This window comes from Drosophila mojavensis, unplaced genomic scaffold (genome assembly GCF_018153725.1).
Source record: "Drosophila mojavensis isolate 15081-1352.22 unplaced genomic scaffold, ASM1815372v1 contig_136, whole genome shotgun sequence".
Classification (NCBI taxonomy): Eukaryota; Metazoa; Arthropoda; class Insecta; order Diptera; family Drosophilidae; genus Drosophila; species Drosophila mojavensis.
The window spans coordinates 5027216-5047190 of record NW_025318667.1 but is presented as its reverse complement, the minus strand read 5'-3'; the positions used below and the strand labels follow the sequence as shown (position 1 = coordinate 5047190).

General features: G+C 39.4%; 7 protein-coding genes across 29 annotated transcripts; 3 read left to right on the top strand and 4 right to left on the bottom strand.

The window, feature by feature from the left end:
* The first annotated feature begins 57 nt into the window (after nt 1-57).
* LOC6585939 (translation machinery-associated protein 7 homolog) lies at nt 58-671 on the top strand. The gene is made up of 2 exons (XM_002011527.3): nt 58-164; nt 231-671. Exon 2 carries the CDS (start codon nt 234-236, stop codon nt 426-428), a length of 195 nt encoding a protein of 64 aa, XP_002011563.1. The 5' UTR covers nt 58-164; nt 231-233; the 3' UTR covers nt 429-671.
* Nucleotides 672-798: 127 nt separating this feature from the next.
* Nucleotides 799-2203, bottom strand: LOC6585938 (ribokinase). 2 transcript variants are annotated; one of them, XM_032733088.2, is made up of 4 exons: nt 2124-2203; nt 1918-2071; nt 1313-1858; nt 799-1246 (listed from the first exon to the last, which is right to left on the bottom strand). In XM_032733088.2, the coding sequence occupies exons 2-4, from the start codon at nt 1971-1973 to the stop codon at nt 934-936; spliced, it is 915 nt and encodes a 304-aa protein (XP_032588979.1). In that variant the 5' UTR covers nt 1974-2071; nt 2124-2203; the 3' UTR covers nt 799-933. The 2 variants fall into 2 exon arrangements, with proteins under 2 accessions (XP_032588979.1, XP_002011562.1); XM_002011526.4 differs by having other exon boundaries at nt 1918-2186.
* Nucleotides 2204-2354: 151 nt separating this feature from the next.
* Nucleotides 2355-3843, top strand: LOC6585937 (delta(3,5)-Delta(2,4)-dienoyl-CoA isomerase, mitochondrial). The gene is made up of 4 exons (XM_002011525.4): nt 2355-2507; nt 2650-2806; nt 2885-3509; nt 3579-3843. Exons 1-4 carry the CDS (start codon nt 2456-2458, stop codon nt 3675-3677), a joined length of 933 nt encoding a protein of 310 aa, XP_002011561.1. The 5' UTR covers nt 2355-2455; the 3' UTR covers nt 3678-3843.
* LOC6585936 (xaa-Pro aminopeptidase 3) lies at nt 3702-5594 on the bottom strand. The gene is made up of 3 exons (XM_002011524.4): nt 5262-5594; nt 4393-5203; nt 3702-4331 (listed from the first exon to the last, which is right to left on the bottom strand). Exons 1-3 carry the CDS (start codon nt 5592-5594, stop codon nt 3919-3921), a joined length of 1557 nt encoding a protein of 518 aa, XP_002011560.2. The 3' UTR covers nt 3702-3918.
* A 258-nt stretch (nt 5595-5852) lies between these two features.
* Nucleotides 5853-8044, top strand: LOC6585935 (TIP41-like protein). Of its 2 annotated transcripts, XM_002011523.4 has the most exons (6): nt 5853-6114; nt 6184-6521; nt 6593-6812; nt 7092-7250; nt 7337-7425; nt 7765-8044. In XM_002011523.4, coding segments are annotated over exons 1-6 (819 nt in total). In that variant the 5' UTR covers nt 5853-6102; the 3' UTR covers nt 7766-8044. The 2 variants fall into 2 exon arrangements, with proteins under 2 accessions (XP_002011559.1, XP_015016061.2); XM_015160575.2 differs by lacking the exons at nt 5853-6114; nt 7765-8044 and having other exon boundaries at nt 6154-6521; nt 7337-7426.
* On the bottom strand, nt 7578-10523 carry LOC6585934 (annexin B10). Of its 2 annotated transcripts, XM_015160574.3 has the most exons (6): nt 10416-10523; nt 10040-10107; nt 9223-9934; nt 8942-9123; nt 8737-8739; nt 7578-7827 (listed from the first exon to the last, which is right to left on the bottom strand). In XM_015160574.3, the coding sequence occupies exons 2-6, from the start codon at nt 10049-10051 to the stop codon at nt 7771-7773; spliced, it is 966 nt and encodes a 321-aa protein (XP_015016060.1). In that variant the 5' UTR covers nt 10052-10107; nt 10416-10523; the 3' UTR covers nt 7578-7770. The 2 variants fall into 2 exon arrangements, with proteins under 2 accessions (XP_015016060.1, XP_002011558.1); XM_002011522.4 differs by lacking the exon at nt 8737-8739.
* A 504-nt stretch (nt 10524-11027) lies between these two features.
* Nucleotides 11028-19162, bottom strand: LOC6585933 (cytoplasmic dynein 1 intermediate chain). Of its 20 annotated transcripts, none has more exons than XM_044010966.1 (10): nt 19042-19162; nt 18339-18628; nt 18119-18265; nt 17827-17954; nt 17209-17331; nt 16858-16878; nt 15074-15121; nt 13094-13270; nt 11995-12917; nt 11028-11906 (listed from the first exon to the last, which is right to left on the bottom strand). In XM_044010966.1, exons 2-10 carry the CDS (start codon nt 18491-18493, stop codon nt 11553-11555), a joined length of 2076 nt encoding a protein of 691 aa, XP_043866901.1. In that variant the 5' UTR covers nt 18494-18628; nt 19042-19162; the 3' UTR covers nt 11028-11552. The 20 variants fall into 20 exon arrangements, with proteins under 20 accessions (XP_043866901.1, XP_043866906.1, XP_043866907.1 ...); XM_044010971.1 differs by having other exon boundaries at nt 13094-13249; XM_044010972.1 differs by having other exon boundaries at nt 13094-13246.
* Nucleotides 19163-19975: the final 813 nt, after the last annotated feature.

Genomic DNA, 19975 nt, shown 5'->3' with positions numbered 1-19975 from the left:
AGCATGGTTTTCTAACAAAAATTATAGATACGAATTAAAAATAACATTTAGAAGGGTTGAAAAGGAAAAAACAATCGATGACAGAATTCGTTGCTGCTTTTTTGACAAGCAATATTTTTCTGTCATTGCTAAACACTAAATAGAAAAGTTGGGAAAACGTGCGAGTGCGTGACTATTTTGCTAAGCTGTTCATATAAAAGATTTATTTAAATTTGTATATAAAATTCTAGAAGATGAGTGGTCGTGAGGGCGGTAAAAAGAAGCCACTGAAGGCTCCCAAGAAGGAAGGCAAGGATCTCGACGAAGAAGATTTGGCATTCAAGCAGAAGCAAAAGGAACAACAAAAGGCACTCGATGCCGCCAAACAGCAGGCAGCCAAGAAGGGACCCCTTGTGGGCGGTGGCATTAAGAAGTCGGGCAAGAAGTGATGAGGATGATTGCAGCGCATAAACATTTACTACCACTTCTGTTGAAGGAATTCGTTTGTCAACACACACACACACACACACATACACGTGAACACGATGCGAATTGCGTTTGCGGAAAAATTCTGTTGTCAAATGAAGGTTGACCAAAATTGAACGTTTAAACAAAAAATATCACTTTTTATACTTACGATTTAACACAAATAGCGCATTAAATCTTGTAATAAAAACATACAGTTAATGCCACCTCTTTTGTACGTCAATCTTGAGAAGAGCAAGGGTGGAAGAAATGTCTTACATTTATTGGATATCGAATACATAAGTCTAGCAGATATATGTACATATCTAGGTATATAAATAAATGTCTGGCATGTTACGTTTGTGCATACTCGTATCGTGACAAGTATGCTAGACTAAGGCCTCGTTTTATTATTATTACTATTTTTACATGCATACATATGTAAATTATTTGGTTAATGGCTTTTCAACAGTTTCTTGTCTCTCTTTCTTAAGCATATGGGAAGCTTGACTGGGTGCCAAGGCGCTGCACTGACTTAGATGCCACTACATTGGCAGATGCAATGTGATCAGCCAGAGCTTTTTCTGGAAAATGTGCATAGCTGTGAGCCAGGGCACCAATGAAGGCATCTCCAGCGCCAGTTGTGTCCTTCGTCAACTCCGGGGGCACCAATGGAGCTGATACCAGTTGACAGTCATAACGAGTTGCTCTCGAGGAACAGACGGCGCCTATTTTACCAAGCGTGATGATTACAATGTTGGCGCCCATGTGAATTAACTGCGCCAATGCATTGAATGCATCGCTGTAATACAGATAATCTCTCAAGGCTTAAAATATCTATAAATGTATATATGCATTTTGTACATACTTAATGGAATCGATGTGCCTGCCCACCAGGATTCCAGCTTCGGTTTCGTTCACACACAAAATGGTGCACAATTGTATCAGCTCCATAGGGGCGTCCGCTATGGCTGGAGCAGCATTCAAAATGGATATTCCCTTGAATCGACGCAATGCCTCCAACGTGCCATTAATGGGCGTCTCCAGTTGACAGACCAACACCTTGGCCTTGTCGAACAAATAGGATGCATTTTCCACATCCTTAGGGCCGAGCATATTGTTGGCTCCCACGACGATAATGATGTTGTTTTCGCCAGAATGGGCGACTGCGATTTGAGCTACACCCGTTGTATAGTCAGGCAGTAGCTGGACATGCTTCACATTTATTTTCTCAGCCTGCAGGTGACGTATATAATTGTTGCCAAAGCTATCGCATCCCAGTTTGGCAATTAAAGCTGTCTTGGAGCCCAGGCGAGTAGCAGCTACGCATTGATTGGCGCCCTTGCCACCGAATCCAGTTTGAAACTTAGTACCATGCAAAGTCTCACCAGGATTGGGCAAACGGGGTGCGTAGCTGATAATGTAAACGGTTTGTTATTAAATATGTCTGCATCCCATTTTATATGCATTTACCACACAAAATCTATAATGGCCGAGCCAAAAACGAGCACGTCAAGCGATTCCTCCATTTTACTTAGATGTATTCCGCGTCAATTTATTTGATATGCTTGTAAGTGTGTTTTCGCTAATCTTAAGAGCTTTGTTTGTTTTTGATAATTGCAAACAGCTGAAAGTGTTGCCGACGGTTTATACTAGAAAAAGTCTACAAAATGACTTACGTTAAGTTTATTTCGCCTCCTAAAAGCCGGCAGGAACTGAGCGTTAGAATCAAATGTGACAGCGCACACTATTCAAACTATCGTTAAAAATAAGTATCGATAATAGAAAGCGACATCTGGCACGTTACCTTTGATGATTAAATAATGTACCAACACTGACCACTGGAACCAATTAGGGTACATATATGTGTACCAATTACTATCGCATACATTATACATTATCGATAACGGGTAACGGCACTTGTCGGTACGATTACAAATGCAACAATTGTCAACAACCGCTATAAGCATATCAAAGGCTGATTTTCTAGAATTTATTTAAATAACAAAGTATGTCGCTACCAAGAATAACAAACGTTATAAGACTGGCACCACGTCTAGTTGGTGAGTGTGACCAGCTGTCAATGTATTGCTTTGGATAATCTATTAAACCCGAGTCCAATTGTCCGGTGCAAAGTCCAAATCTGTGGCACCAACAACAGTTAAAACAGTCTTTTTAAATCTTGCACCATTTTACCATTGCTAGCCATGCAACCGCACAGGAATAACAGCAGCGCTCAGGCTGCCACCGAGGTGGCCGCAGAGTTCAAAACATTGGCCATCAGCTCGCCAAAACCTTTTGTCTTTCATGTGGAGCTGAATCGACCCAAAAAGCTGAATGCCATCAACAGGGATATGTGGCTGTAAGAACATGCCTATACACAGCTGCATGTATTACTACAACCTTCCCCCTCCTTCCCTCTCTCTCTCTCTCTCTCTAGCGAGATCAGAGCCTGCTTTGAAACGCTGGCCGTCAATCCAGATTGTCGCGCCATTGTACTCTCTGCCGCCGGCAAACATTTCTGTGCCGGCATTGATCTGTCTTCCATGATGGCCTTGGGTCAGCAGCTGGCTGACTACGATGATGTGGCTCGCAAGGGCGTTGTTTTAGAGCGCACCATTAAGATATATCAGGACTCGATTACCGCCGTGGAGCTGTGCCCCAAGCCAGTTATTATGGCCGTGCATCAGGCATGCATCGGTGCTGGCGTCGATTTGATTACCGCCGCAGACATACGTTACAGCACACAGGATGCATTTTTCCAGGTGAAAGAGGTGGACATTGGCATGGCCGCCGATGTTGGTTCACTGCAACGACTGCCCAAGGCAATTGGCAGCCAATCATTGGCACGCGAACTCTGCTTCACGGGTCGCCGATTCGAGTCCGCCGAGGCGGAGCGTTGCGGCTTGGTCAGTCGTGTGTATCCGGACAAGGAGTCGCTGCTGGCGGGCGCCATAGCGCTGGCCGAGGAGATTGCCAGCAAGAGTCCCATAGCCGTGCAGACGACCAAGGAAAGCATGGTTTATTCCCTGGAGCATACCAATCAAGAGGGACTCGATCACATTGTAAGATAGCCCACTGAAATTCTAATGGATATCTATGCATATGGTATAAACGTTGTTTTCTGCTTTCAGCGCATTATCAACAAACTGAATCTTCAGTCAGAGGACTTTGCCCAGTCGGTGGCCGCCCAGCTGACCAAGGATGAGAAACCCGTGTTTGCCAAGCTTTAAGGATCGAATAGTTAACACTTGATGTACTTGAAAAATAATATATATATGTATTCTTTTTATTACTTTATATACTCTTTGTACATTGAACACTTGGCGTATACGCAATATCTGCTTACAACTTAAGTAAATATCTTTAAATATATATATACATTGATCTGCACCTGCATATATATACATATGGATTCTACAACAACTAAATTATGACTAGGAATTTTGTGGCAGTCTATTTTGGATAAGAAAATTATTTGAACAGATCCTCCAATGCACGTCGCTCCTTGACACAGCTGGCGGTCAACACTTCCACCTGGCCCTTATCATTGATCAAGACATCATCCTCGATCCGAATGCCAATGCCACGGAATTCGGCTGGCACATCTGTGCGCTTCTCATCAATGTAGATGCCCGGCTCAACCGTGAACACCATGCCCGGCTGGATGCGTGTATTGCGCGGCACATGGGGCGTATCATGGACATCCATGCCTAGATAATGGGATACATGATGCGGACAGAACTTATAGCCTTGCGTCGCCAGCTCCTTGTGGTCCGTCAGATTCTTGGGAACCAAACCGATTTCCTGCAGATATTTGCCCAACTTATAGCATGCCGTCTCGAATAGTTGATCCAAAGTCTCGCCGCCAGGCTGCATGATCAGCTCTGCAAGTGCGAAACGAAATATATTAAGCAATTCCTAAAGTCTGTAGATATGTGTAGATACCGATAATCTCCTTTTGCAGCTGCTCCATCATGTCGTAGAGCGTTCGCTGCGGCTCCGTGAATTGCCCGCTGACCGGCCAGGTGCGTGTTATATCGCTCGTATAGCCGCCATATTCACAGCCCGCATCCATCAGCAGCAGCTCCTGCGGCTGCAGAATCTGTGTGTTGTTCACATAGTGTATGACGGTGGCATTTCGGCCAGCTGCCACAACTGGTGGATAGGCCAAGTAGCTGGCGCTGCGCATGCGGCATTTAAAGTCAACGGCAGCGTATAGCTGATGCTCCGATTGGCCGGGACGCGTCTCAGCCATGACCTCATTAAACGCACTTGATGCTATTGAACAGGTGCTACGCATCAGCTCCATTTCGGCAGGTGATTTGATTAGTCGCATATTCTCCACGAACGTGCAAACGGGCAGCAGTTGGGTGCGTTCGTTATTGCACACTTGAAGCATTGCATCCGTGACATTTGACTGCTCCGATTGGCTCAGATCGAACCACAAATGCGGCTTCAGTTGACTGTAACGGGCAATCAATGTTTGATGGAATTTTTCAATGGGCAATGCCTCATGTACGCCAAACAGTGGCACCGCATAGTCGGGACCAGTGCGCGGGCCATCCCACAGCTCGGCATGGGGATCCTTGGGACGCATAAACAATATTGATTGCACAGTACCTGATTCGTCAATAGTCAGTAGAAGCACCGAGTCCGGCTCTAAACAGCCGGTTAGATAATAAAAGTCCGAATTTTGACGAAACACATAGGGTATCTTGCCGCTCATATACTTTTTGCAAGCGGCTCCAATGACCAGCTGATGGATAGATGTATGACGTAAATATAAGAGTGTCTGGATAGATGTCCAACCTTACCATGTGCGCTCTGGAGGCGCGTCCATTGAACTCGTTCCCAAAGCCTTCCGCATATGTTTGAATGCCTTCCATTAGCCTTATGCGTCTCGTTTGAAATTCCGCCTGCTCCACGCCGGGCACCAATTCGTGTGGCTTGATCAGATGCGGATGCGTTGCATTTGTTGGCTGGCCCAAAGCACGCAGGCCATTTTTGAGTGCATCAGCCAGGCTGCGTACTTCCTCGGCAGTAATTTGAGCCTTGCACATTCGAGTGGTCGAATATGTGGAAAATTTTGGTTGGTTGCCAAGTGCGCGTAGCAGGCAAAAACGTGACAGGCGCTTAAATGCGATCATAGCGTTAATAAGGCAAATTAAGCGAATCGAGTTGTATATGCGTGAGATAGGCTATTCCTTTTTTTTTTTATAATTTTAAATAAAAAAAATATGCACAAAATTTGTAAATCTACGACAACCTAGAAAGAGAATATCTGACAAAAACAAAAACATTTGCCGCTTCGCTTCGGAGATGTCAAACGAACGATTAATCGATAAGTAACGCGATATATTAGAGTACTAAATTTAAGATAATTTATTTACTGTATACTGAGGGACAATTATTAAGGAATTATGTATCCTCAAGCAAAGTGGGATTTCGATATAATAATTAAAATGTACTTTTGGCTAAACATCCTTGTTGCATAATTTCTATATTATACATCGATGACAAATTTTGCAAGGATTTCAAAAACAAAAATATATCGATATAGATTTCTACAGCTACACTGCCGCATAATTTTCGCGTTTAATTGTATGAGAAAGTATTATTTATTTAACACATCTTACGGAAACTAACTTAAGCAACATGACGAATGAAGTAAGCAAGTCTTAGGTGTCCCACATATATGCAGAGACTCATGTGTGTATGTATATGTTTGTTATGCAGTGCGCTGTGCTGCGTTTGCCGGTGGACTGCGAGACGATAAGATTTAATGATTGGACCATTAGCTACGAGAAGTCACACATTTTAAAGAGCATGTGCCACTTGGGCAGCGACAAGTGCTGCGACAAGGATGATGTCAATCGCTGTGAGCTCTGCCACTATCAGCATACGCTGGAGCTGCCTCACCTACCAGACATGGTGTTCCACAAAAACAAGCTCGTCCTCCAGCACAAAGATGGCGCCCTGATGGAGTTCAAGCCCATAGACGCACTCGCTCTGGTCGCTAATGGCAAAGAGGCAGCCGTCGAGGTGGCCTGCGCTCAGGAATGGCGAGAAACACGGTAACAGCCAGTGGAAATTGTATTTCCTTTGCTCTCAAACACTCTCATTTAAACGACCTTCGCTCTTGCAGCGCCGAACAGAACATGGAACATAAATACAAACCCTTCGACTGGACATTCACATCCACATATCAGGGCACATTGAATGAACACTTTCGTTCGGAGGTCACAGAACAAACGCTCAACAAAATGAAACTGATGCAGCGTGAGAATATTCTCTTCTATCACGATCTCACACTATACGAGGATGAGCTGCACGATCACGGCATCTCCGCGATGAGTGTGCGCATTGTGAGTTGCCGAATGTATATACATACTATACTCTGTGCCCAGAGAGTACCCAAGCATTGTCATATATAGTGTATATTAAGGCTTTAGCCTGAGCCTGATTGTAACTATATCCTATATAAAATTATGCCCAGCTATAATACCAAATTCGACCTTAGCTTCATATGCCTACATGTTTATCTCATTAGTCGCCACAGTTCCATCTATATGGCTGGCAGTCCCATCTTACCTTTTAGCTTATTTGTAGATCTCTTATATCTTTATCGCTCTCTCATTTATCAGCGTGTGATGCCCTCCGGTTTCTTTGTGCTGTTGCGTCACTTTCTGCGAATCGACGATGTGCTCATACGAATGCATGATACGCGCTTCCACTATGAGATCGAGAATAACTATATACTCAAGGAGTACATACATCGTGAGGCACCCTGTTCCGAGCTACAGGTAAACACACACACACACACACACACACACACACCTGTAAAGTAATAGCCAATTAGCTAATACACTTTCTTTCCCTCTTTCCACAGTCGTCCATTACTTTATGGACGAATCCTGATGAAATGCAAAACTTTCTGCCCGTCAAGACCAAGGAGCTGCACAAATTATATTTTAAATAGTTTAGTAATCTCTTTATTTTTCCAATTATTTTTTTATTACTTTTTTTTTTAACGATGCGCGGGCAACTTTTAAAATGAATTAATCAATAGGTTCCTTGCCGCCACAAAATTCCAAGGTTTAAAATATTTAAGTTCAACTCATTTTGTTAACTAAATGAATATATATGTATATCTGTATATATATATAGTATACATATACATATATACATTTATTTATTGTGCGACATTAAGAGCGCGTCTATAATAAGTAATTGATTTAAGCGCATATAGCATACGTACACATACACATATATATATTTATAATTTTAATTTAATTTCATTTGTGTTTTACGTTTCAGGCCAAGTTAAGCGCCGCCCAGCAATGCAGTTAAGGCGCGCTTATAATCGCCCGATGTTTCCGACTGCAAAAAGATATTTAGAAATTAGTTAAAGTTATGAACTGTATGAATCGAACTATATATATATATATATATACATTTATATATATATATATATATATATATGGGCATATCCAGCCGAAATTTTATTTAAGTTTAAGTTGAAATTGTTTGGATTGCAAAAATTGCTTTGATTTTAACTAAAATAAAAAATATAATTGATTTTAATATATGATAAAAAGAGGCTTACATTATATATAGGCATATACATATATACTTGATCTGTATGAACCAGTCTATGAAATAAAAGTTGCAAGTCTTTGGTGTAGTCTATGGAATTGCCCTATATGTATATACAAATAGAGCTAATATCTAAAACAACTTTCTTGATTACTGAAGATATTATAGTATGGTAGTACAATATCTTATGCTATCATTTCCTAATAGCATAAGTCCAGCTCTAGTCTCGAGCAAACTGAAAGAACTTATTTCTGATTAGTCTATAGGATTAGCTCTGAGAAATCAGTTCTTAACACTACGTAACACTCGCACCTCCTTCTTAGGCCAACTAATCCTTGTACCCGAAAAGCATATCAAGCAGTTAATAGCTACCAAACCAATTGCCCATATATCAATAAAACTACATACATAAGTCTTAACCAAAACATAAAGCAATAGAAAATAATTTTGAAAATGAAAAAAAGTTTAAAATTCATTTTTTCTTTAGCTGGAATTGCCCATATAAATAGTTCGCTAATTGGTAATACCAACAACCAAGCAGATTTATCTGAGATACATTATAGTATATGCAGATGCGAGGTTGGTCTGAAAAGTTGCCGAATTCGATAGTTTTTGCTTTAGAAATTTTGTCAGACCAGCTTCAAATGTATCATATACATATAGGTAGAGCTCTACCGGGCAACCAATACTTACATCCTAGCACCAAGGACAAGTACAAAAGGAACAACAACATGAACAATTAGGAAATGTGCAAGACGGGAATACAAAAAGCAAAAGTGAAAAATGCAATACATTAATAACTAGAATTTAGATATATATATATACATATATATATATATATATATATATATATATATATATAGATACATATATAGTATATTTATGTGAATAAACCTACCTCAATGGCGCTGTATAGCGTGCGATTGTAGATGCGTTCGAACTCCTTCTTGATGGTGCCTAGATCGATCTCAGATCGACTGACAATGATGCGTATTAGAGTGTCATCATCGGTGCCAGCTCCATCCATAGCCTTGTACAAGCGATTGGCAAAGAAAGCTGCCGGGGATTGGACGCACTCCACTGCAAGATGAAGAAGAGAGCGTTAATAATCAATAGCCGAAATTTACAGAAAGAGAGAGGGAGACATGGAGACAGAGAGCGAGGGAGAGTTACACCAACCTATGGCCATCATAGCCTCATGCAACTCATCGGCCATCTCATGCTTGATGGCCTGCTCGATGGTCTGGCCGGTTAGCTCCTTGTATTCCTCGAAGACCAGACGCAGCTGGGGAAAGCTAGCATGGGACATGATGCGATTGAAGACCTCCTCGTCTGTGCCCAATTTGGCCTCGCCGGCAGCGTATAGCTGTGAGGCCTGATCCTTGGCCAGCTCAGCGTTCACCGGCGTATTCACCGGGTCACGCACACCGGTCACAATCAGTGTGAGCAATCGTCGAAAGAATCCTGATGTCTCGCTGCACATTTGCTCGGCCAAGGGTCGACCCCATTTCTCCTCATAGGTGGTAACAATCTCTTGCATTTCCTCGTTCGTTTTGGTGCACAGAATCTCGACAAGGGTTGCCTCCTCGGTGCCAATGCCGGCCATTGCCGAGTGCAGCTGCTGGCACAGATACTCCACCGGCGGCATCATCAGTGCCACGATCACATTTTCAAATTTGCCGCCCAGCTCGCTCTTCAGATCGTCGACCAGATCTCTTTCGAATTCCGCCGCATAGGTGGCGCTAATCAGCTGGCGCTGTGCGTTGTTGCGTGTGGTCAGGATGTCGATGATTTGCTGCTCGTCTGTGCCCAGGCCACGCATAGCGCTGCGCAGCTCCTGGCTGTCACTCGCCGCATCGAACGGACTGTGCGCCGTAACACAGGGCTCCGCCTACATGATGGATGAGTCAGCAGTTTGTTTTTAGACCCACCCAAAAAACAAAAAGGAAGAAAAACTATGAGAATCGATTCCATTGCATACCAAATTTTCACTCACCTTGTAATCCATTTGATATTTTATTTTCTTTTATGCTGTGCTTGCAGGCCGTTAAGTGTTTGCTGTGACTGCAAATAAAATGTTTCGATAAATTTCAAGTTTATTAATTGATGCAATTAAAATGCTTTGCAGCCCATTTGCTATTATTGCAAATTGGACGCAAGCTCGTTGAGTCTTAGCGGCTGTTGTTGTTGCTTTTCGTTAAATCTTAGCGGCTGTTGTTGTTGGTTTTCGTTAAGTCTTGGCAGTTTTTGTTGCTGCTATGCAAATGCAAGTATGACGTAGGCTCGTTAAGTCTTGGCCGCAATTGTTGTTGCTGCTTTGCACTATTTTGTTAGGATATTGCATTTGTTTTTGTTTTTCTATTTTTCTTTACTTTTGCTTTGCTGCCGCTGTCTTGCACCAGTCGCTTGGCTTCACCGTTTGCTACTGACACGCAAACACAAAAGCGAAATTGTCTGCCCGTTCGGGGCGCGAAGCTTTTTTCTATGCTTTTTATAAGATAGAAAAGCTTTTAATTTCGCTTCAACTACGGCTTCGACATACAAATGGCAATGCATTTGGCTGGCTTATATAATACGCATTCCATTCGCATGATTCATGCAGATGATTAAGATATTCTATGCATATGTGTATGAATAGATAGTATTTTTACTGTATGTATGTATATTCATTTTATCTTTATTTAATCTCGTTTAGTTTAGCTTTTCTCTTAATTTTTTTTCCTTTTTTGTTTATTATACAATTCAAATACAATTTTCCTCGTTTGTCTAATTCCCAACTTGTTTGTTTCATATAGAATATATGTATATATAAATATACTTTTTTTTTTTTTTTTATGTATATTATGTAAAGAAAAGCATACATAAGTTTTGTTTGCCATTTTAATAATTTACTTTCTTTTTTTTTTTTTCTTCATATAGTTTTCATCTTTTTTTTTTTTACACAGCTCGTGGGGAGAAAAGTTGGAATAGCAAACGAATTGAAATCAGTTCTAAACATATTATTAATATGTATATCAAATAAATTACAAAAAAAAGTACAATGAATACCAAAATCAGAACAAAACGTTTCGTCGTAGTAATATAAACTCAAAATCGTTTCAAATATGTAATGCAATCGCAATATGATTTGAATATTATGTAGTCAAGTGTAAATTCATTTGATGAACTTTGCACTTGTAGGCGAGTTTAAACAACGATTAGGTTTAAAGCTCGCAATTGTGGAATATGGGTGGAAATCGGTATAAAACTTGATATTTTACTTGAGTTCCGATACACTCAAGCGTATAAATAAATATTTCATATTTAAGGGGTAAGGAGAATAAATTGCATTATGATAAAGCATATTAATAAGATATTTCCCCAACATTCTTGGGCGATGCATAATAACGATTTTTTGTTTGTATATAAACGAAACGCTTTTTTGTGTGTGTGTGTGTGTGTGTGTGTGTTGTTGTTGTTGATCATTATTATAAACTAATGCCTGGGTTAGTTGTTGTTGCTGTTGGTGCTTAGACCTCATCGTTCTGATTCATTTTGAGCTCATTGAGTGTCGCATTGAATCGCGACCATTCATCGCGCGATGGCAACGCCAAGTGCTCAGCCACATCGTAGACATAGAGCTTGCCAGCCTCGTCCCCGATGGTGACGTGGAGGCCCGATGGCGTCCAGGAGACGCGATTGAGCGCTGGCGCACCATCGACGACGATTGATGCTGTTGGTACTTCGGTATCCTGATTGAGATTCCATAAATCAAGGCGACCGCTACCATCGACAGCAGCAAATAAAGCGGGATGAACGGGCGACCAGGCGACATCCATCACATAATCCGAATTATCCTCAAATGAATACAAAGGTTTTGTGTCCTGCAAAATATATGAGATGAGTGCTTGAAGACAACGATCTCCTTCTCTCTCTCTCTCTCTCCCTTTCTTCCTGCCTTTCTCTATTTACCTTCAGCGACCACAGCTTGATCGTCCAATCGATTGATGAGGTCAAAAACAGATGCCCAAAATCGGGCGATGATTGATTATAATGTGTCGAGATGCCCGTTATGGGACCCAAATGTCTTTCAAACACCTCATTGACGCCCGAGCGCAATCCGTGCCTAGATGCCGAATAGACATAGCCATCCTCACTGCCCATGACCAGGCTGTTGATCTCGTTGGCCGGGAAGGCCATGCATGTGATTGCGATCGCCTTTGACTGGCGCTGTTGCAGCTCCAACGTATCCTGCGGCTGCGACAACATATCCAAGGACCACGAACACAATTTGCCATCCGATGATATGGAGATGACATTGTGAGCATTTTGTGTGCCAACCATTTGCAGACAGTAAACAGGATGTGTGTGGGCAGCTGCACTCAAGGGTGTACGCTGTATGGGCGTACGTTTCTGCACACGATTATCCCAGAGCACAATCTGACCGGAATATGTGCCGCCGAGAATTAGATTGGGATTGAATTTGGCAAAGCAGGTGGACATCACGGCGCTCTGACAATGGAAAACATCTTCGGGCGTTTGCTTCTTGAACTTTGTGTTCCAGACCATAACGACACCGTCCGGCTCGTTGGGACTCTCCTCGTTGTTGTGATAGGAGGCAACAACCAGTTCCGGAAAGTGGGTGGACCAATCCATGCTGGTGATGCAGCGATTCTTGGACCAGCGCTCATCGTAAAAGACGCGATTCAGCGAGAGACGAGCATGCGACCGTTCATCGTTGGCCTCCTCATTATCGCCGCAGCCAATATAATCGGTGTATATGTCCACATTCTCCGAGAGAGCACGCTCTATGATACGACCTGCACGCAATACGAACCTTTGAAAATCCTCCGATAAGATGATCATTTGCTTTTGCTCCTCCGATAGTTCCTTGACTGCAAATAATCGATATGAATTTTCAAAAAATAAGAAATGCTGCCATCGGCAAAAGGACGAGCTTTCAATTTAGAGATGTGAGCGCCAAAGAGAAACTTCGTTCTGTTGACGATACTTATAAAGTCTGACGCACATCTCCAATTCTTGATCCGCTCGTTGTTGTTGTTACACTCACCCTCCTTCTTCTCTTCCTGTTCCTTCTTCTGTTCGAGGGGTGTTATGGCTGGAGCCACATCCTTCACCGTGGGCAGACCGTGAGTGAGGTAGCCAGGTGGCAGCTTGGAACTAAAGCCATGATCCAGATGTGGCAGCGAGCTCTCTTCGTCATCTCCTTGGGCATCAAATGCAAGCACTGTTTAATGTATAAAACTAACACAGCTAAAGGAACATGACAATCGACAGAACAGGAACAATTCTACTTGTATTTGGATTGTTTCGTTTTCTTGATCTCGATTTTGGTGTTATTCAGCTGCTTTTCAGATTTTTTCATTTTTTTTTACTTTAATTTGCATTGTTGTCTCTGTCTTGCTTGCAAAATTTGTTATTTCTTTTCAACTTCATTTGAATATATTTGTTTTGGCTTTATTACAGGGCTTCTGTGTGTTAGTGTGTGTGTGTGTTGTGAGATTGTGAAATTGGGAGTAGAGCGAAGGGAGAAACGTTTAAGAGAGCGCACAATTGGAATTCTTCTGCATGTGCTGATCGCCTCCACACAGCTGTGTGTGTGAGTGTGAGTGAGCAAGAGCGAGGAGGACGTAGGGAGCTCCCCAAGTGCATGACGGAGCGACAGAGAGAGAGAGAGAGAGAAAGATAAACAGACAACACGCACACACGCAGGCGCTCTCGCTTTTACTTGTGTTAATGAAGGAGTAAAACAGTTTTTTTTACACAAGTACAAAATTGTACAAGAGATGTGCGTGAGTGCGTACATGTGTGTGTGTATGTTGTGTATAGATGCTGTTAGTTGTGCTATACGCTGGACACCGTACAACTTAATACACAAAGCCAATTAATAAAAAATAAATTAAAATATATGAATAATTGAAAAAATGTACAATTTCCGTTAAACTGATACGCCGTTAATATATATGTATGTGTGTATGTATATATATTTATATGTATAAATATATATGTTTATATATATTTATGTAGTGTGGCAGCATAAGAGAAATATAGATAGAGACAGAGATAGAGATAGAGAGATATAAGGAGGCATATTTGAGGTATCATTATTATGTATTACGTATTTGGTTTAACACTCTATGGACACTTTTGCCTGCTTCACTAATTCGTATCATTAAATATTTAATCAATTGTATTTACTTATTTTTTTTTTTGCTTCTCCACCCAGTTTATAAATTTTTTGCACTTAAAATTATTTATTTATGCTAATTATATATTACATATATATAAATATTTCTTTTCTATTTCATTTTCATTGCATTCATTTAACATTTAACATAAACAGCCGATAGAGGTCGCTTTTGGTTGTGTGTGCTGTGTGTTATTGGCTAAAACACACTTAACGGTACATTTAAGAGAGCCGCCTATAACGCGCTTCGCTTGCTGTGCTTTGTAAAGAGAGTGAACGAGACAAACAGATCGAGAGAGAGGGCGAGAGAACGAGAGGTCTGTGTGTTTATGTATGTGTGTGTGTGTATCGACAGGATCGAATGACAGGGACAAAAGAAAGCGCTAGACAGTTCCCCACAGAAACAAGAGTATTTTTCTCTTTCAAGGTATTTTTTAAGTCTTTTTGTTAGCAAAATTTTTGTTGTTGTTGATTAACAAAGGGTTAGTCGCACGCAATTAGCATAGATGGATGAAAATGAATTGAGGTTAAAATTGAATTTGAATTTTGGCACATACAAAATGGAAGATCATGCATGCAGGCTTTATTACAGATAGAGCGAGAGTAAGAAAGGCATAGAGAGAAAACGCGAGCGTAGAGAGGGGGATAGTGTATATAGCTCTGTGTGTGTGTTTGTATGTATTTCTGTGTGTGTGTGTGTCAGCCAGCGCGAAGTTTACTTTTATTTATTTTTGGTTTTGCCTTTGGATTTAGTTAGAATTTGTTTGCGTTCCTATTTTGCTTCATGTCACGATTCCCGTCACTGTTTCTCTTTTTCTTGCCTTTTGTTTGGGATGTACCTACCTGTGAATTCATCCTCCCACTCTAAACCCGGATTAAGATTGTATTCATCTTGAAGAAATATAAAGAAACAAAATATATTGTACATATACACATTTAAGTTGTTCATTTTAGTTCATTTGTTGTTGTTTTTGTTTATCTCAACTTATTTTCGAGGCTCAAATCTGGAGCCAAACCGCCCTTTAAATTGTAATTTTGAACAAAAGGCATTGAATGATGAACAAAACGATAAAAGCAACCGATTACATGGCATATATATGTTTCGAGATGTGTTATATGATATATATCTGTGGCATATAGATAAAACATAAATCATGATACGAGTTCAATATTAAAAAAAAAAAAAAGACATTAAAAATTTAAGTAAAATTAGCACACAAGTCGACCGAGAGCGGCGACATTTATAAATTATAATACAATGTTAAGTTTGACAACTGTTATAATTACTAAAATTCAAATATACTATATATATTAATCATATATTTGTATGTCTATATAGAGTATATTATTTTATAGTACATGATATTCTTTCTGTGCTTTTTTACATGCAGTCGTGTTCGTTGTGTGTGTATGTGTATGTGTATGTGGGTGTGGGTGTGGCTTACATATGGTGTGTAGACTTAAGCTTAGTTAATAAATTATATTCTTGTTTATGTGAATAGATGTATATATAGATATTCTCGATACTTGGGCTGAAAAATTTGTTGACTAGACATATATAAATTTATAATCAGGCAGTTCTCTTCTAACAAAAATTTCAAGACCCGCGTAAAGTAGTGAAACTTGTAGACTGTATAACGGTTTAAAGTTATACTTGGTATAACAGTATAACACTTTTATGTCATATTGTATAATAGTTTAATTATTATACTATATGCCAGTTAAAGTGCTATATATTGTACAAGCTTAGCTCTTAGATTGTATGACATACTTTACGCTGTATGTTCCACTGTATGACAGTTGAAAAACACTGTATAACAGTGAGAGTCTTAAACTGCATATCAGTTAAAACATACTGTTCAACAGTTGAAAGATTCAAGTGTATAACAGTTAAATCATTCACTGCATAACAGTTGAAAGATACTACGCACTTTCATATGCAAAATAATAACGGAAAGCTCTAAAGCTAAATATTCTTCTTCGCTTCCTACTTAAAAAAAAAAAACATGATTGTTTATGTATAAAATAAATATACAATCATAGTAATAATATTAATTAAAACGAAAACTTAAGAAAATTCAGCTACTTAAACAAATTAAGAACGAAAAAAAAAACTTATAAATTGGGTGGAGTTGAACAATTTGATTCGTTAAGATCGATATATATATGGAATATATATCTATATATAATGCTGATACAAACTGAAACTTTATAGATTTTATGTTCTTTACTAAAGTAGTTAGATATATAGAATATAAATCGCAATAAAATGCAAATTGTTTAAACATAATTAAATGGATATAGTTGAGGGGGAATAGCAGAAGCAAATTTTAAATAAATAATTAAATATATATTAAATTCTGTTTAGTACATGTTTAACAGGCACTATGGATAGATCTACTACATAAACACACACAAAAAAAAAACTAACGAGAGCTAAGAGAGAGAGATAGATATACGTATGTATTGAAACAGAGCGAGTAAGCTACATAGAGCGAGCGAGCAAGAGAGAGATATACAGAGAGAGAGAAAAGTCGTTGGTATGCTATATAGATAGGAATGTTTCATTTCTTCGTTTTATAATATTTTTGGATAGTTTACATAGAGAAAAGTCAACAACTACTCACCATAATAATCCGTTGCATGAGCTGCAGTTTTTTTTTTAAATTTATTTTTATATTTTATTTTTTGCGTGCGTACCAAGGAACAGATAAAAAAGTTGGAAGAAAAATGTAAATAGACAAATTATTAATATTAAATTGCGCTCAAAACAAATTGCCTAAAATACAAATACAAAAACAAAAAATATTTAGCGTATGCAAAAAAAAAAAATAAACTATAAAAATTTATATGAAGAGTAATGTGTATAAAAGAGAGAGAAAGAGAGATAGAGCGAGTGTATAGTGTATATATATATATCTATATATGTTGTACGTGTACATAACTAGCATATCTGTTATAGGCAGAAAGGAGTTTACCATTATGTATTGTGTGCTGTGGTCTAAATTGTTTTGGCTGCTTAAGACTATGTTTAATACCTTTACGTGGACGCCACCAATCCTCCATATATCCTGACAGAGGCGATGAGTGGCAAGAAAGAACTGTATTTGTTATTGAATTTCACTTAAATGTTAAATGCTTGCTTGCTCTCTATATCTTAAATATATATGTGTATATATATCTACTATATGTATATATATATTTAGAACAGCTATCTGATTCGAGTATTTGAAGCGCAATACAAGTAATGGGAAAAGGATATTTGTAGGTAGGTTATTCAGGCGTCGCACATAGCGAATACATACTGTAGTTTGGGCGCAGGCATACAGACAACTTTTTCAGTTAGACAAACATATAGATCATAACTAACAAATAGAAAATCAACAAACAAAAAAAAAAACTTGTAGAAAACAAACTATGGAAAGTGTCTACACAGGAGCTATACAAATATATATATATAAATTTTTTTTAATATACATATATATTTGTATATATTGTATTTATAGTATAAGACATTGTTATGGGTATTAAATACTAGCTAGCATGGTTAATAATTGGTAAACATATATAGTGTATATAGAGCATATATATCATACCATCACGTTCATGTCCGCCGGTGCTTGTGGTCTGTGTTTGTTTCGTATAGACGAGCGTCTCCTTTGGTGGAATGTTTGTGGCCTGCACATTGTATACGCTCAGATTCAAAGGTTGTTTCTTGCCGGCGCTAGAATAGAACAGAATAACAATTAGATTATATTAAAGAATTTTATATATAATGCAATATATAAGCAACTGCAGCTAAGAGAAAATTCTAATCCTATACAGACATTGCTCACTGCAATTGCTGCTATATAACAAATATATCTATATATGCTATGTTATATATACCCTTGTCCATTCACATTGGCTTGCAAGCTAACATCGGGCGTTTGTGTGTTGGAATTATCCGAAGTTAGCGAATTGGCTGAAGACAGCGAGGACAACACTTCCGAAACGGGCGCAACGCCTAGCGACGAAAGCATCTCATCTAGATCTCTGCAAGCAAATTGTATAATTATAATTTATGTATTTTTGAATACTATATTCATATGTATATGGGTTAACTGACTTGCGTTGGTCCTTGTCGATGCCGGTGCCGGTGCCAATGCGACCGGCTGCCTCTTCCATGTCCTTGATCTCCTTTTCTCGGCGCCGGCGATCCTTCTCCTCGCGCAGTGCGGCCAATTTGGCCTTTTTGCGCTCCAGCTCAGCCTTTCGATCCATTTTTGAGGTGTGGTAACACTCGACACTGTGCACAGCTGCTGCTCTTCGATTAGGAGTTGGGGGTGGGCGAGTTTTTCAGGCGAATCCGGTGCTACAACAACAACAACTACAACTACAGCAAGTGCAGTTCGAAAGCTGCAGCACAAAAGAAACGAAAATTCATAGAAAAAGTCAAACGATGAATCAGTTGTAAGCATTATTGGTAAGCGCAGCTGGTTTTGATGATGTCACCACTAACCACAACAAGAACAACGACATTAACTGGCCAAAAGTTAACTCTGCCTGCGTGTATGTGTGCAAATTGTATTGCAGCCAATACAACTTCCAGCACACACACACACACACAGGCACCCACTCACACATAAAAAAAATCAATACTCAAAGATGAGCAGCAGCATTTGCTGAGGCAGCGACAGCGCTGTCGCCGTTGTGACGTCGTTTTCCACTATTTCGCTGGTGTGCCCATTTTTCTTTCTTACAGCCATTGCATAAAATAATACATCACAGCACGCAGTACTTGAACTCAAAACACATTTTTAATAACGCACCTTGAAATGTTGTTTGCAAACTAATTAGTATATATTCCAATTGTAATTAAAATAACATTTTATTCCAATTGAAAATGCGACTGCAATGTTTTGCGAATAGATCTAGTGTGACCGCAATGGACAATGAAAAATTACCAAATAATCGATGCACAAAAAATACTGCACTGTGTGTTATTTGGCTGAATAGTGTGGCAGCACTTTTCTAAATAATGTGTGCAATAATAGCATGTTTAGAATTTAAATTATGCAAATCAAGGCGTTAAAATATTTACTTAAGTTACTTAACTTTTATTGACATATGCAAATAGTTTTAATACTTGTAAAATACATGTACGCATTTAATAAAGTAAATTAAGCTGTTATTTAATTTGTGTGGCAGCACCTAAGAACGTTATTTTATGCTGGCAGTGCCTGTGAGAGCGCGCCTAGTTTTAAAAATTAACTGGTATTGCATTAGCTAGCTAGCTATTAAAGCCATGTATAAATTTGTTGTTAGCCTGGGTAAAAGAAAATGTTGTTTCGTTGAACTATCAAGCTGACATTAATTAATACTCAAGACATTTGGTCGTCAAGTGAAATCGTAAGAATGGAAATAGAAAGCTAAACGAGAGAACTTGTTGGCATTGTCATTGTCATTTTCAATGCGATTGTCATGCAATGCAACATAACGGGACAATCGTTTGCAATTGGCATATTAAGTGACCCTTTTTATATGTGTATGTATGTATGTATGCAATTAACTGCTAATTGTGTATAGCTGACCTGATGGCAACAAATGCCATGTGAAAGAGAGTTAATAGCTCTAGCTCTAGCTTATGGCACCCACACGCACACACACACACACTTACACACATACTCTGACTTTGACATAGTTGGCGGTTCGTTCACTTTTGACTGCCAGCACGCCCAGCCTTTTAATTTGTTTATATTATTT